Source organism: Emiliania huxleyi (assembly GCF_000372725.1).
Source record: "Emiliania huxleyi CCMP1516 unplaced genomic scaffold EMIHUscaffold_4, whole genome shotgun sequence".
Lineage (NCBI taxonomy): Eukaryota > Haptophyta > Isochrysidales > Noelaerhabdaceae > Emiliania > Emiliania huxleyi.
The window spans coordinates 2042034-2062122 of record NW_005198966.1 but is presented as its reverse complement, the minus strand read 5'-3'; the positions used below and the strand labels follow the sequence as shown (position 1 = coordinate 2062122).

General features: G+C 64.1%; 4 protein-coding genes across 4 annotated transcripts; 1 reads left to right on the top strand and 3 right to left on the bottom strand.

Annotated features, from left to right (window-relative positions):
* Positions 1-606: 606 nt before the first annotated feature.
* Positions 607-2192, bottom strand: EMIHUDRAFT_52051 (putative 5'-nucleotidase; the record flags this gene model as incomplete). Its single annotated transcript, XM_005770825.1, has 4 exons — positions 607-810; positions 867-1589; positions 1782-1916; positions 1989-2192. Coding segments are annotated over 4 exons (1266 nt in total), but the record flags the coding sequence as incomplete, so codon positions are not given.
* Positions 2193-6598: 4406 nt separating this feature from the next.
* EMIHUDRAFT_96168 (hypothetical protein) lies at positions 6599-7633 on the top strand (the record flags this gene model as incomplete). Its single annotated transcript, XM_005770824.1, has 1 exon — positions 6599-7633. The coding sequence occupies one exon, from the start codon at positions 6599-6601 to the stop codon at positions 7631-7633; it is 1035 nt and encodes a 344-aa protein (XP_005770881.1).
* Positions 7634-12039: 4406 nt separating this feature from the next.
* On the bottom strand, positions 12040-13200 carry EMIHUDRAFT_448065 (hypothetical protein; the record flags this gene model as incomplete). Its single annotated transcript, XM_005770823.1, has 2 exons — positions 12529-13200; positions 12040-12462 (listed from the first exon to the last, which is right to left on the bottom strand). Coding segments are annotated over exons 1-2 (1062 nt in total), but the record flags the coding sequence as incomplete, so codon positions are not given.
* Positions 13201-18332: 5132 nt separating this feature from the next.
* On the bottom strand, positions 18333-19293 carry EMIHUDRAFT_96164 (hypothetical protein; the record flags this gene model as incomplete). The annotated part of the gene is made up of 2 exons (XM_005770822.1): positions 18333-18927; positions 18995-19293. 2 exons carry the CDS (start codon positions 19291-19293, stop codon positions 18333-18335), a joined length of 894 nt encoding a protein of 297 aa, XP_005770879.1.
* Positions 19294-20089: the final 796 nt, after the last annotated feature.

Here is a 20089-nt window from a genome sequence, read left to right as displayed (position 1 = left end):
CGTGCAGATCACATCAGGACACGGTCTCTACGCGCTCGGTACGACGCCTGCGACCCGTCTCGGGTCAGGTGGCACGACGCTCATCGCGCCTACCAGCGCTGCCGTACAGGTTGCCACGACGAGGTCGAGCACGCTTCTATACGCTCGCCGAGCCTTCCTTTCCATCCAATTAGGCAGCCTGGGAACGGTGGCGGTCAGAGGCAAAGCCTACGAGGGGTGGTGGAACCACATGTCACGGCTACTGCCGGCTCGACCCCACGATAGCCTCCGAAGGCTGACTTTGCGGCACCATCATCGGACGATGTCGACGAGTTGGGTCGCTCTCGCGGTAGCCAGATGACCTCTCTTTCTAGGAGCATCGGCCATGGCCGCAGGGAGCGCGGGGGAGGGCGCTGGAAGCAACACGGAGCTCCGTTGGAGACGTTTTCAAGATTAGCGTGTCAGCGGAGTGAAATGGCACTAGCCCATGTGCGATCACAAATGCGAAATGGCCCCGGGGTTGTTTTTGTACGAATTAGCTGGAATAGCTCAAAGAGAAGAGAATCCGAGAAACCGCGTCAACACCTCGTCTGACACAGCTCTCGCCTCTCGGAGTCAGTCAGGGTCGTGCGGCAGGATTTTGCATCGCGTCGCGTAAAAGCGGTGGTGAGGCGAGTACGCCAGCAGGTTTTCCAACCGCGAGGTGTAGAGGTCGACGTGCTGTTTCAGGGCGAAGGCGTAAGCAGTGGAGTCGGCATTGTGTCGGAAGACCGAGCCAAAGCTTGAATTATACAGCCCGGGCGCGCAGCAGCGTATTCTGTGGCGCTCCGCCTAAGTGCAAACAGACGAGGTTGCAAGAGGCTCCCCAAGCCGCCACCTAGCAAAACAGAGAGAGCCTCGAGCGCGTCGAGAGCGGCGTCCCGCTCCTCCTCGGGCAGGTCCAGGCTCTGCAGCCGGCGGAGCATCGAGCTGACCGCGAGCGCCCGCGTGTGGTAGTCCTTGTACTGCTCCGTCGTCTGTATCAAAAGCTCCTCCTCCAGTTCTCGCACGATGGCCGCCGTCGCCCAGCCGGCCTGCCGCCGCGGCTCCGCCAGATCCGCCATCAGATGGTCCCCGACGTACAAAACCTGTCTGCCTGTCCATCCTGTCAGGCGAGCAAGCTCCCGCAGGGAACCACCGACGAGCACGCGACCCTTGGCGACGTCGGCGTGCTCCGCCTGACTCCACTTCACGAAGCCGTGCTGCGACATCACTCGGAAGGCGGAGTCTCGTCGATAGAAGGCGGGCTTCTGGGCGAGCGTGACGACAACGTCGAAGAGGCTCTGCCACTGGTCCCCCAGCAAGAAGCGCATCCCCGCGTCCGCAAAGGCGAAGGAGGAGTTGGTCATCAAGAAGAGCTTCTTGCCGGAGAGGCGTGCCTGCTCGAGCATCTCGCCCAGCCTCGGGCTCGGCTCGAGGTACTGGTTGGGGTCTGCAGCGACGGTGTCGTGCAGCGCTCCGGAGAGGTGGACCCAGCTGATGGCCGAGGACACATCTGCGGCGAGCGCTGCCGGGTCAAAAGGAATGTCCGCGTCGATCGCCAGTTGGACGACGTCGGCGAGCAGGCACGCCTGTCGCGAGGAGCGATGTGGGCCGGTGGCGGGTGGGGTGGCCCTTTCGGCGGATCAGAGCTCACGGCGCCTCGGAGAGGGAGAAGAGGTCGTTGAGGATGATCATGTGCTCTGAGATTTCGCCCATCGGCACGTGCAACCTAGGTGCAAACAGAAGAGGATGCAAACACAGAGCACTCCTCAAGCCGCCACGGGGCGCTCGGTGTGCCCGTCGCCGTATAGCTCGATCACTTCGTCGTGCTGGAGTCGACGGCGGCCGAGATGGACCGTGTCTGCGTGGATGGCGAGCGAGTAGGACAGCTTCATGAGGACGCCGTGGCGGCGGTCCTACAAGGCAGCTTACGACCTTTTCGCTTCATGACCTGTGTGCTTCAGGACAGCTTCAATGGCGCTGTCTACAAAGACAAGGCCGCGGATTGGGAAGCTTCGGTCGAAGGAGCACTCGCCGAGCGACGGCGGGTAGCGCAGACGCTGTAGCAGGTAGTTCTTCGCCCTCTCGTACACGAGATCCTGGAGGGCCCACTTGTATGAGACGAGGGTGTAATCATAGTCGAAGCCAATCACCTTGACGTCGTTCATCCTCAACTCGCGATTGCAGAAGACCCGGTCCAGCCGCGCGCCGAGCTCAGGAAGCTTGACGCGCAGCGCGGCTGGCGGCGGTAGCAGCGACTCTGCGTGCGTCGTGATGAGATCCTGGACACGCGGCGGGAGCACAGAGCCCTGGAGGATGCGAGGGAGGAGCTCGTGCGCAAGCCGTCGCGGCGGACGTGCCCGAGGTGCAGCCAGCGGTGGGATGGGCCGGCAGAGCGCCCTCATCAGGCGCTGGGCAGCGGCGGAGCGCAGAGCGCTGAAGCGGAGGACGGCAGCGGAGCGCAGAAGAAAGAAGAACGGCCTTGCGCGCGGCTGGACGTTCCAAGCGAAGGTGCCCGCACCCGCACAAAGGGGACGTGCGATCGACATCATTTTTTCAGTGGATAGGGTCGGTTCCGAGTGGTTCGGCCCCTCGATCGTCTCGCCCACCCTCACTGGTGTGTTCATTGGGGGGGGGTCATAACAAACACGGTACAGTCTACTTTGCCTACTTCAAGCGTAAGACTAAGAGCGCCTCTCCTCCCAAGGGAAGCGCTCGCTGGCCCGATTTCCAAATTCACAACTTCTCGGCCCCGCCGGCCATGCATGAGCAATCAGTGACACACGAACGAGTGCACTCGCTCGACGAACGACATCAACCCTGAGCGTGCATGCTGACTTAATCGCAGATGCCTCTTCGGAGGCAGGTTTCCGGACGAGCAAGTTAGCCGCCCCTCCTAGCCAAATTGGTGGCGCGCCCCTTGCTTGCCCCGCGCGTGCAGGCAGGGCACTTGAGCGGCAATATGAAGGTCGGGCTACCTCCCGTGACGAAAACGAACAACGCACCAGGCGACTGCCTGAGAAGGCGGGATCGAATCGTAGGAGGCACCTAGAGCAAAATTGAGCCCGCTCAGGTAAGAAAAAATATAAGGGTCAAAGCAGGTTTCGAACTGGCGACCTTCCGCTTGCGGAAAGGTATCCAGCAAGGTCCAAGGAATCGCTGCGAGTGAAAGGGAGGTGGCCGTTCGAAACCTATATAGCATACCGGGGGAATTAGACACCACAGATACGCACACACCGACGCCCGAAGTGCCAAGAAGGACGTCATTAGTACGAAACCTCAGAAGGCCATGGGCGCCGAGAGAACATTCCCCCGAGAGCACAAAGAAAAAGCAAAAACCGAACCTCCTTCCCTGGTTCCCCCCGCCAAATGCCGCCGTTCTCGGGGCATGCTATCCTGTGTAAGCAGGGCAGGTGGGGGAGGGGGGCACTCCCACGGACGTATGTATCCGTGGTGACTGTCTCTAGCGTCGGAGGCAAGGGCAAAGCTAAGAATATTTAATTTTTGAGCGGCAATATGGAGCGGGCGGCCATGGAGGCGGTAAGAAGAAAAGCCGTCAAACGCAAAGAAGAATGCAACGCGCCAGGCCGCTGCCGCGCAGGCTCGGGCCGAGAGGGAAAAGGCCCTCGACTTTGCTCAGGGCGCAGGGCAGGTTGATGGCGTCTGGTACCTTTGGCCCCACTCACACAGTTATTGTGTTATGGTGTTATGGCTCCCTGGGCATAGCAGCCCATAACATGTTATGGCTGTTATGGCTGTTATGGGGCCCATGTTATGGGCTGCTATGAGAGAGCCGTCCCCGGTCCACGGTGTTATGGCCCCGAGAGGCCACGCCGAACAGCTCGCCGCTGGAATTTTCGCCTCGCGCGCGGCAGAGGTTCGGCATCGATCGCCAAATATGTTCTCTTTCCCCCTCAAGTTAAATTCAATCATCAAACCTCGGATCACCAAACGGACATGACGCTCTGAAACACCATCACACTTCAGCGTGTTGACAAACGTCGCGGACTCGTCCTTCGATCCCTCGGGAAACGCGTAGATTTGCAGGCCGTTTGACGCGTCGATGGCCCACGCCTCTCGGATCTCAGAGCAACAGTGAGTCGTACGACACAGACAGGACAGTTGAAGCCGGGAATCCTCTTGCTGAGTCTTCTTGAAGTCGGAGACGCGCAGGTCAAATGACGAGGGCTTCTGGCTCTTGAACATCTTCATCCGGTTGACTGGTAGTAGCTACGCGCCGGGCGGGGCTCCAAAAGAATTCTTAAGATACAAGCCTCTCTCACAGCACACTGGCACGACAAGGGCGCGGACTGGCGCGGACTGGCACACACACAGGCTCCAAAAGAAGAATTTTTCCGGCCGACACCATAACAGCTGTTATGAGGTTGTTATGCTGGCTGTCATGACAACCAGTGGGAGGTGTTATGAGTGCTATGAGGTGTTATGAGGTGTTATGAGGTGTTATGAGGTGTTATGAGGTGTTATGAGCAGCCAGCCAAACAGCCATAACACCTGTTATGGCCGCTCTTACAACCTTGAGTGGGGCCAAGTACCTCGACTCCAAGGAACTGCAGCTTGCACTCGACAGGTGCGGGAGCGGAGGAACGACTCCGACGCAAGCTCTCTCAACCCACCAATCTCTCGCACAATCTCTCGAACCCAGTGAGCGCGGCAGTGATGACTGCCCCATCCTCTCCGAAGATTCGCGTTCACCGGCTTCTCCCGTTCTCCGACTGCGCTGAGTGGTAGAGTGGTAGGGCCCCCAAGGGCCTAGAAAGCGCGCCTCCCTCTCCAGAAAGCGCGCCTCCCTCTCCCTTTTCGCTCGCTCAGTGTATAGTGAGGGCTAGCGGTAGGCCCCTAGCCTGTGAGCAGAGCGTCCATAGACACCTCACACGAACCCACACACGGTCTCGTCCGTGCCTTGCGGCCGGCGAGATTGCTAGAGGCGGAGCAGTCTGCTCTAGCCTCACACACGTGGCGTCCCCTGTCGCCTGCTGTGTTGTTCTGCTGTTGTTTGTGCCCTTGGCACCGTGGGTGCTGGGGGGGGGACAGGGGGGGCGTGGCCCTGAGTGCAGAGTGGCGTAGTGCCGTACGCTATACTCGGGATGTGTGGCAGGCTGGCAGCCCAACTGGCTGAGTGTCTTGTGAGTTTGTGTGTCTCTCAGCGCTGAAGCAGAGGAGCGCAGCTGGACAGGGACGTGCGATTGACGGCATCATTTTTTCGTATGTGGCTCTTACGTACATTCCCGTAGGAGGACTCTGCTGACAGGGTTTGCGATGAGGAGCGACCCGAAGGGTTTCTCGGAGGTTAGTGCACCACTAACCGCCGAAGCGCAAGCGCTTGGAGCAAGAGAACTGCGACGGGGATCGGTCTCATACTAGCACCCCACCTCGCGGGCCGATCTTCTGGCTTTTAGCTTACTGGGAGAAAGGGGAGAGGGGGTTGTGTACCTTGTGTTCTCTAGGCCCCTAAGGGCCCTCCCTACGCTTGAGCATCTTCAAACAAACTCGTTAGAACTCGCGCACCGCGCACAACTAAGGACCCGAGTAACGGCCCCCCAGCAGTACAGTTCTACATACGAAGTACATTGCTGCGGTGGCGGGAGACATCATCCATACGCAGCTTCGTCGCGACTGCTGGGTACACAAGCTCCATGTGTGAATGCTCGCCACCCGCCAACAGGCGTCGCATGCCATCAACGCGCCGAGTACGTACCTCGTCTTCCTCGTGCTCGAACAAGACGTTCGCGCGGCGAGCGCGCTCACATCACGATGCAGCAACCTGCTGGTGGAGCTGGCTTCTTGACACTGGAAGGCGCCACATCTTTTTCAGCTCGATGTCGGTCAGCTCACTGGATTTCACTTTTGGCCCTTGGCCTTGCTGGTTGAATTCAAGGCCTATGAAATCGAGCCTAATGCTGCGTTCCTCAAATTTCAGCGTCTCAGGGCCATAACACGGGTCTCCGAGGCGCGAGGGTTAGCTCCGCGCTCCGCGGGTTTCCATTGGGTCCCCCTAGCAGCAGACCGCGCCCCCTCTACTCGGAGCTAAAGAATACTCTCCGAGGGTTGGTTCCTGCGCTCCGGCTTTCCCCTAGCTGCATGACGCCCCCTCTATTCGGAGCTTCTAGTGGAGAGTCGTGATTTCTTGTTGGGTTTTCGCCTTGACCCTTGTTCAAAAATCTCTCTCTCTGTTCTTCGCCTTTCTATCTAATCTAAACACTAAAGTGGATGTATGTAGCTCTTATGTTAGAGCGAGGCAAAACAAAAGTTTTTCTTGCACTTTTGCTCTCTGCGAAGGGAGCAAGCTCTCTCAACCCCAAGAAAGAGCAAGTACTCACCCTTTTACATACAGTCAGTGTGTTGCTTGTGCAGAGGCTGCAGCCTCTGCTGGGGGGCGCGGGGTTTTCGGCGCGATGCCCTCGGCGAGTACACGCTACAGCACCGCCGCAAGCTCTCCTGCGCGCCGTGACGTGTGGGACGTGGGTGAAGGTTTTCTTCAGGTGAAGGTTTTCTTCTGGTTGTATTTCAAGAATTCTTGGTGCCCGGTCGAGCCGTACCAGGTACGCCACTGCATTCGCAACATCTTTCTGGCTTAGAGATGTCCTCTCATGTCCTGACGCCCGAGGAGGAGGCTGCTGGCGTGAAGCTGGCCGACCCTGCCTGCGGCTACAAGTACGTTGAGGAGGCGGACGGCGATCACCCGCTTGCGTGCGCCGGCCTCGTCCACCCGTTCGACTTTGTGCTGCCGGCCGTGTACGAGCTGCGGGAGAAGCTGGCGCCAAAGCCGCACGACGTCTTCATCGCCACTTATCCAAAGTGCGGGACGACCTGGATGCAGCAGATCGTCATGCTCCTCCTGCGAGGCGGCTCCGCCGACGTGAACCCGATGGCGGACGCGCCTTGGCTCGAGATGTCTGTGAGCCGCGCCGCCAAGGGCTCTGCGGCGATGAAAAGCCTGTCGAGCACGCCTCCGCGCGACTGCGCGGCGCTCTGTGCGCTCTCCGCGCCCGAGGGCGACAGCGGGCGGCGCGCGTGGAAGACCCACGCCACCGCAGAGGCTGCGCCGTGGCGGGGCGGGCCGGCGGCGGCAGCGGCGGCGGGCAGCAAGGTGGTCGTCGTCTGCCGCAACCCCAAGGACGCGGCGGTGTCGATGCTGCACCACACGAAGAACATCCCCGGCTTTGGCTTCTCCGGCGGCTGGGACGACTTTGTCGCGCTCTTTCTGAGGGGCAAGGTGGAGTCGTCGAGCATCTGGCCGTGGCATCGCGGCTGGTGGGAGGCTGCGGCCGCGCACCCGTCGACGGTGCTCGTGGTGCACTTTGAGGACCTCAAGCGAGACCTGAAGGCCGCGGTCGGCCGCGTGGCCGCGCACCTCGGGCTCGAGCGGAGCGACGCGGAGCTCGAGGCGGTCGCCGCGAGGAGCAGCTTCGAGGTGATGAAGGCGGAGGCGGCGGCGCGCGACGCGGAGACGCTGAAGAAGGGCGGCTCCATCAAGAAGGACCACTTCCGAGAGGGCAAGACGGGCGGCTGGCGCGAGCTCATGTCGCCAGAGCTGCAGCGCGAATTCGACGAGAAGACGGCGGCGCTGGAGGCGGCGGCGGCGGCAGGCGGACACGCCTTTCGGGCGGTCTGAGGGGCAGGGCTGTGCGAGACTCCCTCCCTCTGCGCAATTCATGAAATCCTGCATCTCGCCTGGTGTGCCGGTGATAGTACTAGCACGCGCCAGTTCGCACCTGTGTCGAGCCTGTCTGCTGAACAGAAAGAAAGAAAACACACAACCCAAGGGAGGGATGGGATCTGCTGTGGGAGAGACTTTAGGCCTTAAATTCTTTTTTGTTCCCGTGGTGTACCTGTGTTAGTGCCAGTGCGAGCCAGTCCCGTGCCCAGTCCTGTGCCCAGTGTCGTGCGAGGGAGTTTTGTTGTAAAATTCTTTTTTGTGGCCCAGCGCTCCGCCACCCGCGCTCGTCGTGGCCACCAAGTTGAATGTCGAAGCTGGGCCTCGCGCTTCTCTTCGTCTCGCTGTTCGAGACCCGCAGCCTTAACGTTGTACCTGCGCGCCCATTCTGCAGCCAGCCCTACCGCCACGCCTCGTGTGCCTCCTGCGCTGTGGTGATGCGGGCTCCGCCGTCGCCTCCACCTCCCGAGCTAAAGCCTGGCGAGACTGGGTACAAGCGGTCGGTTGTCCGTGGCTGGCTACGCAGGACCTTCCAGCCAGGTGTGTGTGTGTGCGCGCGCGCGCATGCGCGTGTGTCCATGCCAGGCCCTCACACCATATCCCCCACTGCTTCATCTGCAGGAAAGGTCGCGGCCGAAAAGGCGGCTGCGGAAGAGGCCGCGGAACGCGCGGCGCGGCGCGAGGCGATGATCAAGCAGGCCGAGGAAGAGCGCGAGGCCGAGCGTCTCGCCGCCATCGAGGTTCTCAGGCGCTCGCTCCGCCCAAGCAGACCGCCCGAGCCGCGACCCTGCGAATGGTGTGGCCCTTAGGCGGAGAAGGTGCGGCTCGCGGCGGAGAAGGAGGCGGCGGAGAAGGCGGCCAAGGAGGTGGCGGAGCGCAAGGCTTCAATCGAGGCGGCAAAGGCGAGACGCGAGGCGGAGAAGCAGGCGGCCGAGAAGGCGGCGGCCGAGAAGGCGGCCAAGCAGCAAGCGCTGTTGGACAAGATGCGCGCGGCGGCCGAGAAGGCGGCCGCCGAGGAGGAGGCGAAGCGGCTGGCTGCGGAGGAGGCGGAGAAGGCGCGGCTGGCCGCCATCGAGGCGGCAAAGACACCCGAGGAGCGCGCAGCAGAGGAGGCGGCGGCGGCGGCAGACGCGCCGCAGGAGGAGGCCGTTGTGGCAGCGCCTGACGCGGAGGCCGAGGCTGCCGGCGCAAGGTACCGCGCCGCGTTTGAGCAGTTCGACAAGGAGCCCCCCCCCCCCCCCCCCCCGCGCGCACCCCCTCCCCGACACACACACATTCTCCTCCTCCCCACCCGCCCCTCCCCTCTCCTCCTGCGCGCCGAGCCAAAGATGACGACTCTGCGCGGCCTGCGGGCGGTAGGACGGCTCGGGCTTCATCGAGCTGCCAGAGGTGGAGGCGCTGCTGCAGTCGCTCCCGGAGCCGGCGCCGCAGGACGAGGCGGCCGCGCTGCTCGCCATCGTCGACACCGACGAGGACGGCCGCGTCTCGTGGCGCGAGTTCTGCAACGCGCTCCTTCGCGCCTCGCCGCCGCCGCCCGCCTCGCCGCCGCCGCCCGCCTCGCCGCCGCCGCCCGCCGCGGCGCCGCGCGCGGCGCGAGAGGTGCCGGCAACGGCGGAGGGCGTCCTCTCTCTCGTCGAGGAGGTGGTGGAGCGGGGCGGCTCCGTGCCTTTCCTCGTCGAGTGCGCCCCCGCCCCCCCGCCCGGCCCGACGCCGCGGCGCAGCCAGCGGCGCAGCCAGCCTCGGCCGCGCTGTCCCGAGTCCTTGCACCGCGGGCCGTGCAGGTACGTCGAGCCGGAGCTGGCCTCCGCGCTCACGCAGACGCTCGAGCAGCTCGAGGGCGGCTTCCGCGCGCCGTCGGCCGAGGAGGAGCTTCGCGCGCCGCTGCTCGGCTTCTGGAGCGCTCGCCTCCGCTGCCTCGGCTGCTATCTCGAGAAGGCGAGAGGAGGAGGCTGACCGCCCTCCCTCCCCTCTTTCATTTGCAGGAAGCTGCTCTTCACCACCTCCTCGAGCCGGGCGGCGTCCGGCGGCACGGGCTGCGGCAAGCCGCCCGCCAGGACGGTGCTGGGCAGCTACCAGACCTTCCTCTCGCCGCCGGAGGGGAGCGAGACGCCGTCCCTGCAGACGGTGGAGGTGGTGGCGGACGGCGAGGCGGGGAAGGCGCTCCTCGCCGCCGCCAAGGGCGACTACTACCTCGGCACCCTGGCGAGCAGCGGCGCGCTCGGCGTGGTCGAGGACCACACCCGCGTCGAGTACGACGGCGCGGCTCGCTTCGAGGCGCAGCCACCGCCGTGCCGCTGGAGCGCCGCCTTCGTCGGCGAGACGCTGCGCGTGTCGCGCGAGGAGAATGGGGCGCTCTCGGTCTACGCCAAGACCGAGAATGGCGCCGTGCAGGAGAGCGCACCACCCTTCGGCGCTGTGCCGGCCACGCCTCTGAGGCGGCCTCCCCTGCGCGCAGGAAGAGATAACGAAGCTGCTCGCGACTCCGATCGCCGTCGAAGACGAAGCGGGCGGCCAAGGGGTAGACGACCGGCCGATGTGGTGGCCGAGCCGCGGGGCTGTGGACGCGGCGCGGCCAGCGCGCCCCGCCTCACGGCGCCCCTCCTCTCTCGGCCAATAGGCAGAAGCGGCTTGACGAGGAGCGGCGTGCCGACGATGACCGGCTCGAGTCCGGCATCCCGTAGTTGGAGTCGAGCTGGCGCACGAGTTTACATCAGCGGGGGGCCGGTCGTGCCGACTCTCAAGTACACGCAGCCCCGCTCGCGCGCATGGTACCACGTCACCGGGGCAGAGTGTGCGATGTGCGCACAACGGGCGCTCGAGAACGGGCGCGCAGTATCGTGTGTGCGCAGGCGGGGTTCGAGTTTCGAGTCGAGACCATCTCACACTATCTCACTTCCCACTGGCGACTGGGGGGGGGCACTTTCCTGACGCCAGTCGAGTCCGGGAGCCGTGGGGAGACCGTCTCACATATCTGCTTTGAGGACGACAGATAATGCAGCTTCTCCGCAGCTGTGACGTACGCTACTCCTCGCCTTTTCCTCTCTGCGTCTGCCTCTCCTCCCTGCGACGCAACCAACTGAGCGGCGACCACGTGTGCAGCACCCGCTGCACCGCCTCTGCCCCGCGCGCGGCGCGCGGAGCATTCTCTCCGCCGGCGCCGTCGCCTCTGCGCAAAGCTCTCATCCCCAGCTGGCGCACCAAATACTCCCAAGCCGACCTGCCGCCGTCCGCACCGCCTCCACCGCTCGCTCGCGGCTCGATGTCAGCGAGCGCATCCAAGTTGCCAAGAGGGACGGCCGCGTCCGCCGTGGCCTCGGGCGCGAGCGGCGGCGGCGGCGCCGAGGTTGCGTCCCCCGCAACAGCAGCGCCAGCGGCGCCCATCGCCAACGAAGGCGGCTGTGCCGCCTCAGCTTCTGCCGACGAGAAGGCACCCGCCCGCGCGAGCGCCTAGGCAGCAGCCCCGAGGGTGAGGGGGCAATGGAGCGCCCAGCGGGGGCGGGGCGCAGCCTCTGCGGGAGCACCTCGATCGCGAAGCAGAGGTCGGGCAAAGACTGGCTCTCCTCGGAGCCGCCCGCCTGCGCGGCCGCCCGCGCGTGCGCTGCCCCGGCGACGAGGTGGCCGGGCGAGTCGGGCGGCCTCCCCTCGGCAGGGTAGCACAGGCGGAGCAGCGCCGCCGACTGTGCGCCTCGCCCGACGATGGCGGCGCAGCGCGCGCCGACCGCCGCCAGCGCGGGCGGCGCCGCGTCGCTGCACGAGGCGGCCGCCACCTCGAACGAGTTTGCGAGCGACGACACCTCGCGCGGGTGGAAGTCGCCACCTCGCGCGCGCGCGGCGACGGCGTTCTGGAAGTGGTTCCACCCAGGTCTCTCTCCCTCGCTCTCGCCCAAGCTCGAGCTCTTCCACCCGTGGGGAGCTCGGCAGGAGGCCGCCTCGACCAGCGCGTCGATCCGGACGCTCACGTCGGCGGCAAGGTCGTCGAGGAGCTCGGGGTCGAGATGCGGCGAGCGGGCGAACCCCCAGACGAGCCCGCAAACCTCCCGCGCCCGCATCGCCCCGGCGGGCGCCGCGCCGATGTGATGCCGCGCCGCGCCGGCCGCGCCGGCCCAAAAGGCGGCCGAGCCGCCCTGCACGTGCCCAAAGGCCCACACGAGGTTGGACAGCTCCTGCGCCGAGAAGGGCGACCGCCCCCCCTCCCCCAGCCGCCGGCTCACCTCGGCGTCGATCGCGGCGAAGAGCGGCGCCCAGTGCGACCCGCCCGCCGCGCCGGCCGGCCGCTCGAGCCGCCCAAACGCCCACCCGACGTTCGCCAAACCTTGCGGCGTGAACGCCTCGGGCCCGAGCGCGAGGGTGCGCGCCGCGAGCACCTGCAGCAGGCGCGACGGGCCGGCCGCGTCGCCGCCTCCCGCCCCAGCCGCCGACCCGTAGCCCAGCGTGGCGCAGCTCCAGCTGAGCATCGCGACGTGCTGCGGCTCGAGCGCCGCCGCCCGCCGCTCGCACGCGCCGCCAAAGGCGTCGAAGAGGGCGTCGTCGGCGATGCGGACGCGCGCAAAGGCCCAAGCGATGTTGCCCAGCTCCTGGGGCCGCAGCTGATCCACCTTGGCGCCGGCCGCCGCCGCGACGGCCTCGAAGAGGCCAGGCGGCCGAGGCCCGCCTGCGGAGCCGTACGCCCAGGCCAGCATCGCCAGCTCGGGCGGCTTGAAGTCGGACGCCATGGGCGCGGCGGCGGCGGCGATGGCCGCCATCAGCGGCGCCGACCCCTTTGTTGCCTGCCCGGCGCGCGCGTGCGCCTATCCCAGCGGCGGAGGGCGTGACCCCCTCGCGTGCGGACGGCGTGTACGGGGATCCCTGCGCGCCCACGCGGTGTTTGCGAGCTCCGTCGGCCCAAAGGACGGGAGCTTCGCCAAAGTGGCGTCGGCGAGGGCCGCGGCCAGAGCGGGCGAGAGGGCCTGGGCGCGAGCGAAGCCGCTCGCCGCTGCGGCGAGCTCTTGTGGCTTGAACCCGCCGCAGCGCACGCGAACCTCTGCCGACAGGGTGCGCATGAGCGGCGGCGGAGCGGCACCCGACTGCGCGAAGGCCCAGGTGAGGTTGGCGAGCTCTTGCTCGTTGAACTCTGCCAGGCGGCCGGGCACGTCGGCCGCCGCATCGCGCCAAAGCGGCTCCCACGGCCCGCCCCGCACCAGCCGCATCGTCGCCAGCGCATGCAGCATGTTGGCCACTGTGCGCGCGCACAGTCCGCTCAGCATCACCCTCGTCTGATCGCACACGGGCCGCAGCGCCGCCGCCGCTCGCGGCGAGCGCACCCACGCTGGCTCTCGCCGTGCGAGCCGGCGCAGCCGCGTCCACATGGCACCGACGGCGACCGAGTCAAAGTCCGAGCCGCCAGCTCGGTGCACGGCCAGCAGCTCGGAGATGCTGCCGGAGGCGTTGAGCTTCCTGAGCGCGCCAGCAGGCGCGCGGGCGCGGCTGGACAGCGAGCGGAGGTGTGTCCGCATGGAGTTCTCGGCAACGATGCGAGGCCAGCGCCGCAGCACACCGAAGCTGGACAAGAAATCGCGTGCGACTTTGGCTGAGTCTGGCGCACACTAGCACCCCCTTCGGCAGGAAGGAAGAAAGGGGCCAGATTTCAATCCAAGATGCCACCCGCACCCGGCGTACAGGCGTAGTCCAATTCTGCGTTTTTATCTGGTGGAGTCAACCCTGGATGCTGGGGCGAGCCTTGGCGAGACTGGAAGTACCTCGCCAGACCAGCACCTCAACTGGAAACACGGAAGTTCCGCGCGATCCGCCCGTCTTACACTTGCGGCCGCAAGTCCAGTCACCACCCGCATGGCCTCTCCTCTCCGGTCGTGCTGCAACGGCTGCGGCCGACCTGCGTTCGGCGGCCACAGAACCTGCTGCCGCGGCTGCAACGGCGACGACCGCAGCCACAGCCACGACTGCGCCGCCAAGGCAAAGGCGGCCGCGCTGCACGCGTCCGGGTTCAACAGCGGCATCGAGACCGAGGTGGACGAACCGGAGGAGACGTCGCAAAAGGCGCGCACGGGCACAGCCCTAGCCGAGCGTGACTGGCAGCTGGTGCACGCGCCTCCAAAGGAGGGCTGCGTTCACGCGCTTCCCTTTGAACAGCCCTTCCCAATCGGCAGAACGATGGAGCCGCCGAGCCTGTGGGTATATGATGACGTGGCTGTTTTTACTGGCCGCGCGGGACATGTGGCTGTTGAGTCGCAGGGCGAGGACCCCACGAGCGTGCGGCGAGCGGGCAGCGAGACCTGGCAGCAGGTGCATCGAGGGATGACTTTCGAGTTGCTGGCTGGGGACCAAGTCCATCTGCAGGGCGGAGAGGTGCTGGAGGTGCGTGCGGGACCGCGCGTGGACGAGGGTGTCGCGGCTGACGCTTCTGGAGGACATATGAACCGTACGGCAGACGTACCTGCCGAGTTTGGCGAGGCCGACGAGGGCGCGGGGGTCGACGCGGCTGGCGAGGCCGACGAGGCCGACGTGTTTGCGCAGTATCGCCACGATGCGCAATCACGCCACGCACCGTTCGCGTCGCCGTCGCGGCCCTCGCTGCCGGCGCCTCCGTCGTCGGGGACGCCCTCCACCTCCGCCCCGCGCTCATCCAAGAGCCGAAGCAACAAAGAGGAGGGGGCGTGGATGTACCCCGACTTCAAGATCCGGCGGGCGCCCTCGGTCTACATCAATGGCCGCAAGTATGTGGACCCGAAGTCTCTGCCCGAAGAGCTGCCACGGCGGGAGCAGCAAAGCAACTTCAGGCTGACCATCGGCACAAACAAGACTATCGAACCGGAGCTGCGGGCGGAGGCGGACGCGGCCTTTGAGAGCGGCTTCGGCTGCGTCAAGGAGGGCTTGCGAGATGGCAGCTGCCTCACGTTTGGGCCCAAGGACGCGGAGACTTTCGGATCGGACCGCGCGGAGGACGTCATCACTGACGTCGCGTTCCACGCCAAGACCGAGGTGGGCGAGATAAAGCGCCGGCTGCATGCGCACCCCATTGTGAAGATGAAGCACTACTCGCAGGTGCACCTGCACACACGTTCGATCATGGCGGCATTCAAAAAGGGCTACAACCGCTCGCTGGAGGAGGCGAAGCCACGCGAGGGTGGTGACTGGTTGAGCTCGCGGTCGTACGCGGGGCGCATCGCGCTCTTGCAAATCAAACCCGACAAACAGCCGTACGTGCAAGTCGAGCTGCTGCAGGGGGACGGCTTCGACGACCGCATGACGCGCTACGCGTTTAAGGACAACCAGGAGGATTGCCCACTGTGAGACATGCACAGAACTCACCCAAGCCGCCGACCCACATTCATTCTCAATTTGGCTTTTTATGTGTCTCGGTTGGTTTTTCTGCGCACATCCCCCCCGAAGTTTTTGCACGTCCATATTTGCCATTCCACATGTGTGCACTGCGCTCCGGTGTACGTACTATCTCTCTCTCTCTTTCTCTCTCTCTCCGTGTTGGAAGTAAAACAACTGAAGAATTTCAGAAAGAAAATGAATTTGCGGATCCATTTGCGGATGTGTACGTAGCGCGGAGCGCAGATGGCAGCGCACACCGTCTGCCTTGCGCAGCGGCTAGGCGCAACGTGCCTATCGGGCGGGCATGGCCCGGGCCCGACCACATCCGCGAGCAAACAGCCGTGGGAGCGCGTTTGCGCGCAATGCAAAGATGGATTTGCAGTGCGTCTCCACAGCATCCGCCGCGTCCCGAGTGATGAGCTTCTAAAGCTGCGGCCCAAGGGTGGCTCCGCCGCCGGCTTTCGCGATGCACCGGCCTCCTATGAGAAGAGGTTTCAGTACTGCCTCATCAACGACAGCAGCGATCTGAGCCGTGCCGCAAAGCGAAAGCACAAGGACGTCAGCCACGGCGATGCGCTGGTCCTTTTGCTCTCTGGTTCGCCGCCGCTTTCCTGGGAGATTCCCAAGGCTACCGACTTCGGACAGCCCGAAGACGGCACGCTGAAGCTGTCCGTTAAGTACAAAACGTTTGTGCCGTTGGATTTGCATACCAACGTTGTTGCGCCTAGCGGCGGTGGCAGTGCTGGCGGCAGTGCTGGCAGTGCTGGCGGTGCTAGCGTTAGTGGCGGTGGCGGTGGCACGGGCGGTGATGGCGGCGATGGCGGCGGCGGCATCGCCTTGCCCTCCGCTACACCTTGGAACTTGGTCGAGGTTGAGGATGGCACTTTTTCTTTCCCTATACTGCACCATCGACTCAATCTCCCAAACTGGTATACGGATCCGCGCATTTGCGACAGATATGACGATGAGGCGCGCAACATGGCGCTGTACCAGTATGCAGTCCAGCAGTGCTCGAGTGATTACACCGCGAAGGGTCTTCTGCTGGAAGTCGAGGAGTGGTACCAGCAAGCGCTAAAATTGGACGGACTCGTTCACGCCTGCGGGGGCGACATACACAAAGCAGGCCAAGTCGCTATCCTTGCAGTCGCAGAGCAAGCCCTCAGCGAGCTGAACCCCGTACCAGCGCCTCAATCTTAATCCACCGGCACTGCCGACGTTGCCTGTGGCACAGCGCTTTGCCCTTTGGCCCTGCCACACACACCCGCCCCAGACCCCACACATCTCACATGCACATGCACATGCACATGTGCATGTGCATGCACATGTGCATGTCGTGTGCCACCGCCATAATTGCACACAATACATGTAAGTTCTCCGCGCGCGGAGGGGAGGCCGGACGTGCTCGTTTGAGATGCCATGTGTGATGTCTGATGAGTCTGAGCCCTGGCTGTCAGGCTGTCAGGTGCTGTCAGGTGATCTGTCGGGCTGTCGGGCAGCTGTCAGGCACTGTCAGGTGCCTCTGTCAGACCAGCTGTCGGGTGCTGTCAGTGCTGTCGGGTGCTGTCGGGTGCGTGTCTTACATCAGAGGGGATCTGTAGCTGTCGGGTGCTGTCGGAGCTGTCGGGTGTTGCTGTCAGACGCTGTCGGAGCTGTCAGAGCTGTCAGGCTGCTGCTGCTGTCAACACTTATGACATTATCAAGAGGAGACCAGCAGGACTCTGCTGCACATACTCTTGTCTCTACTCTGCCTCCGGTCCCACCACTTCTTCATCGTTCATGGTGGACGTCACCATCTTCTTGTCTGCCGCACTGAGAGAATAGCAGAGAGGCAGGGGGGAGTGCTTCTTCAGGTACACCTTGCTGATGATCTGGTAGTTGCTGGTCCAAGCGGAAGGCCTCCCCATCGTTGTCGCTCGTCAGCTTGTAGTACTTGCACGCTCTGTTCTGGTAGCGCGGCCGCGGGCCGTCTGGGGGGGTCCCGTCACCCTTCACCTCACGGTACCACCGGAGGATAAAGAGGCCCTTGGGGTCGTTGATGAAGACCCCGTTGCTGCGCTGACTCATCGAGAGCTGGCGCAGGTACTCTGCGCTCGAGCTGCCAGTGGCGCGGCGCGCGTCTACCGTGCCGTCGGCGACGGCCACCTGCTCGATGTTGCCAATGGCAAAGACCTTGGAGCTGTCCTCCATGGTGAAGAGCACCGCAACTGCGGAGAGAAAGAGAAGAGGGAGAGATGAGAATGCACGTCTTATGTGTGTGTGTGACAGGCGGCAAGGGCGTGGTCACCGTCATCATCATCCATGTAGAAGTCGAGCTCCTCATCCACATCCTCGCCTCGCTGCTGATGGGACTTGATGAGCCGCTTGACGTGGAAGCGGAGCTTGCGATCCTTTGACTCCTCCTGGATGGAGACGTTGAAATCTGCCAGCAGCTTACGGATCTCCTCAAAAAACTCTGCGCTGCTGCCCTCCTCGCCGCCGGTTGGAGGCGCCACGTTGGCCCCCGTCCGCATCAGCTGGTTCAGCACGGCCTCGGCATCTGCAGCATCCTGTGCGCCCATGGCGGTCAGCTCGGCCGGCTCAGCATCGGGTGTGCCGTTTGGATCATCCTCCTTCTCTCCCGGCTCCTCCAGCAACGCGGAGCGCGCCACCCTGGACATATGTGTCAGCCAGAGGAAAGTGCAAGCACGGCTGCTTGAAGAAGCCGGTCTGTGCACAGAGGTTGGCGCGGACTCCACAGAATCGAAGGCGCGGACCACATACACATGTCTTTGCATGTAATAGTTTTGCTATACCCTCATGGGACACAAGAAAGAGGCTGCACGGCCTGAGACGGTCTGTGCTGCTGTCGGGCTGGTCGGGCTGTCGGGCTGTCAGCGCTGCTGTCAGGCCGCTGTGTGCTGTCGGGCTGTCGGGCAGCTGTCAGGCTGTCACGTTAGGGCCTGACTGCGACGGGACGCCTCTGATGTCAGGCTCTGCTGTCAGGCTGTCAGAGACGTGCTGTCAGACTGTCGGAGAAAGTGCTGTCAGCGCTGTCAGGCTGTCGGGCACTGTCAGGCGCTGTCCGGGGGGTTTGCTATGCAATCAGGCTGTCAGACCAGGGCTCAGTGATGAGTCGGGTCGACGTGTGCTGCGCGCATTTATTTACGTTTTGGTCTTCCTCTCCGCGCCGCGCCAGCCAGACGCAGATTAGACACACAGTGACAAACCCCGCCCCCAAGCCTCGAGCGGTCACTCTTCCCCCGCTCAGAAAAAGACTCTTGAGAATCACCCTGTCACGCTAGCGCGTTGCCGCACCCGCCCCGCGCCTCCCCCACCCAGCGCGCGCACAGAACCCGGCGCGCTAGGGTATGGGCGGGAGGCAGCAGGCGTCGTCGGCTTCGCCGCCCCACCGCTTGGGCAGCACGCTCGCGTCCACAAACTCGAGCAGCCGCGCCCTGGCCTCCGGCAGCTCCTTGGCGGAGAAGGCCTGCACGCGCTCCTTGGTCCTCGCGTTGAGCAGGCCCGAGACCATCCTCCACGCCGCGGCGAAGGCCCACGGCGTGTTGACGAGCAGGATGGCGCGCGCAAACTCGGGGAAGCAGCGCTGGATCCAGCCGAGGCGCGCGCTCACCACGCGCATCGCCCTCGGCTGCAGCATGCCGAGCGAGAGGCCCTCAAAGTCGCGGATCATCAGCAGCTTGGCCATCTGGCCGCTGCGCCGCGAGCGGCTGTCGAGCAGCATCGACCTGTGCTCCAGCACGAGGGTGTAGTACTGCGCGAGCCCCGCCTCGCCCAGCTCTGGCGCGAGCAGCATTGCCACGTCCGCCTTGCCAAAGAAGAGGACGTCGCTCAGGTCGAGCTTGTCCCGCGTGTCGGCAAACTGCTCCACCGCCGGCAGCGCCGCGCGGACGCGGCGCACGAGCGCGACGTCTGAGTCGACTGCAACCTCCAGGTACCTACCACACTTACGCGCGCCTGAGAGAAGTGTGTCGGGACGGCAGCAGTGCGAGCAACATTCGGCACTTGTTGAAGGACATCTCCTCGCCCGGAAAGCGCGCGGCGGCCGCAACGAGCCGACCTGCGATCTCGTCCGCGTCGCAGTGTGCCGACTTTCTCTCTGCCATCATCGCAGCAAAGGCGGCGCCGGCGGCAGCCGGGTCGCAGCCGTGCCCCTCGAGAAAGCGCAGCAGCCTCACGTCGCCCGTGAGCCACAGCCGAGGGTCAGAGCTCGTGTCGATGCGGTGCTCTGCTCTCAAATTCTCGCGCAGAGCGGCGATCAGGGCCACGTTCTCCGGCGTCGTCCAGCGCGGAGCGTCGGACATGACTCAATTCACAGCCTTGTTATTGAGAAGAAAATACCTCGAATGGCGCTGTGCGCTGGTCTGTGAGAGGTTGACACAAAAACACAAGCACGACCCAAGACGCACAAGCTCAGACAGTCGAGAAAGGGATAGACCGCAACGACAGTCAGAAGTCAGCGCTGGGTCCCAGGGCGAATGCGATGACGGAAGACTCAATTCACGCTGCACCAAGGTGCTCTTTTTACTTTTTCAGGCTTCCCTCAGGCTCTCTCAGTAGCGGTGTTTCGACATCAATAGGAAATTCCAAAGCGATGCCGCCGCCGCCGAGGGGAGGGTTTCTCGTGTGCTAAAAGCTCCGCACGCGCCATTTTCGCACGGAATTCTTTCTTTCTTGGCCCGTGAGTCTGTCTATCTATCCTTCTCCTAGAGGTGCGGCCTGCGTGTGTCCTCGCCCTTGGGAAGGTCTTGAGGGGGGAGGGGAAGGGGCTGTGTGTCTGTGCATGCATGTGTGTGTGTGTGTGTGTGTGTGTGTGTGTGTGTGTGTGGTGTGTGTGTGTGTGTGTGTGTGTGTGTGTGTGTGTGTGTGTGTGTGTGTGTGTGTGTGTGTGTGTGTGTGTGTGTGTGTGTGTGTGTGTGTGTGTGTGTGTGTGTGTGTGTGTGTGTGTGTGTGTGTGTGATGCCTTTCGGGGCCCAGAGACAGAACTTCTGATGCCATGCGTGACCTAGTTGTGTCCCCAGGTATGGGCGTGTCCACGTTGGAGCCAGGTGTGGTGTGGGCGCGAGAATAGCTCCGCCGGTAATGGAGGCAACCGATGCG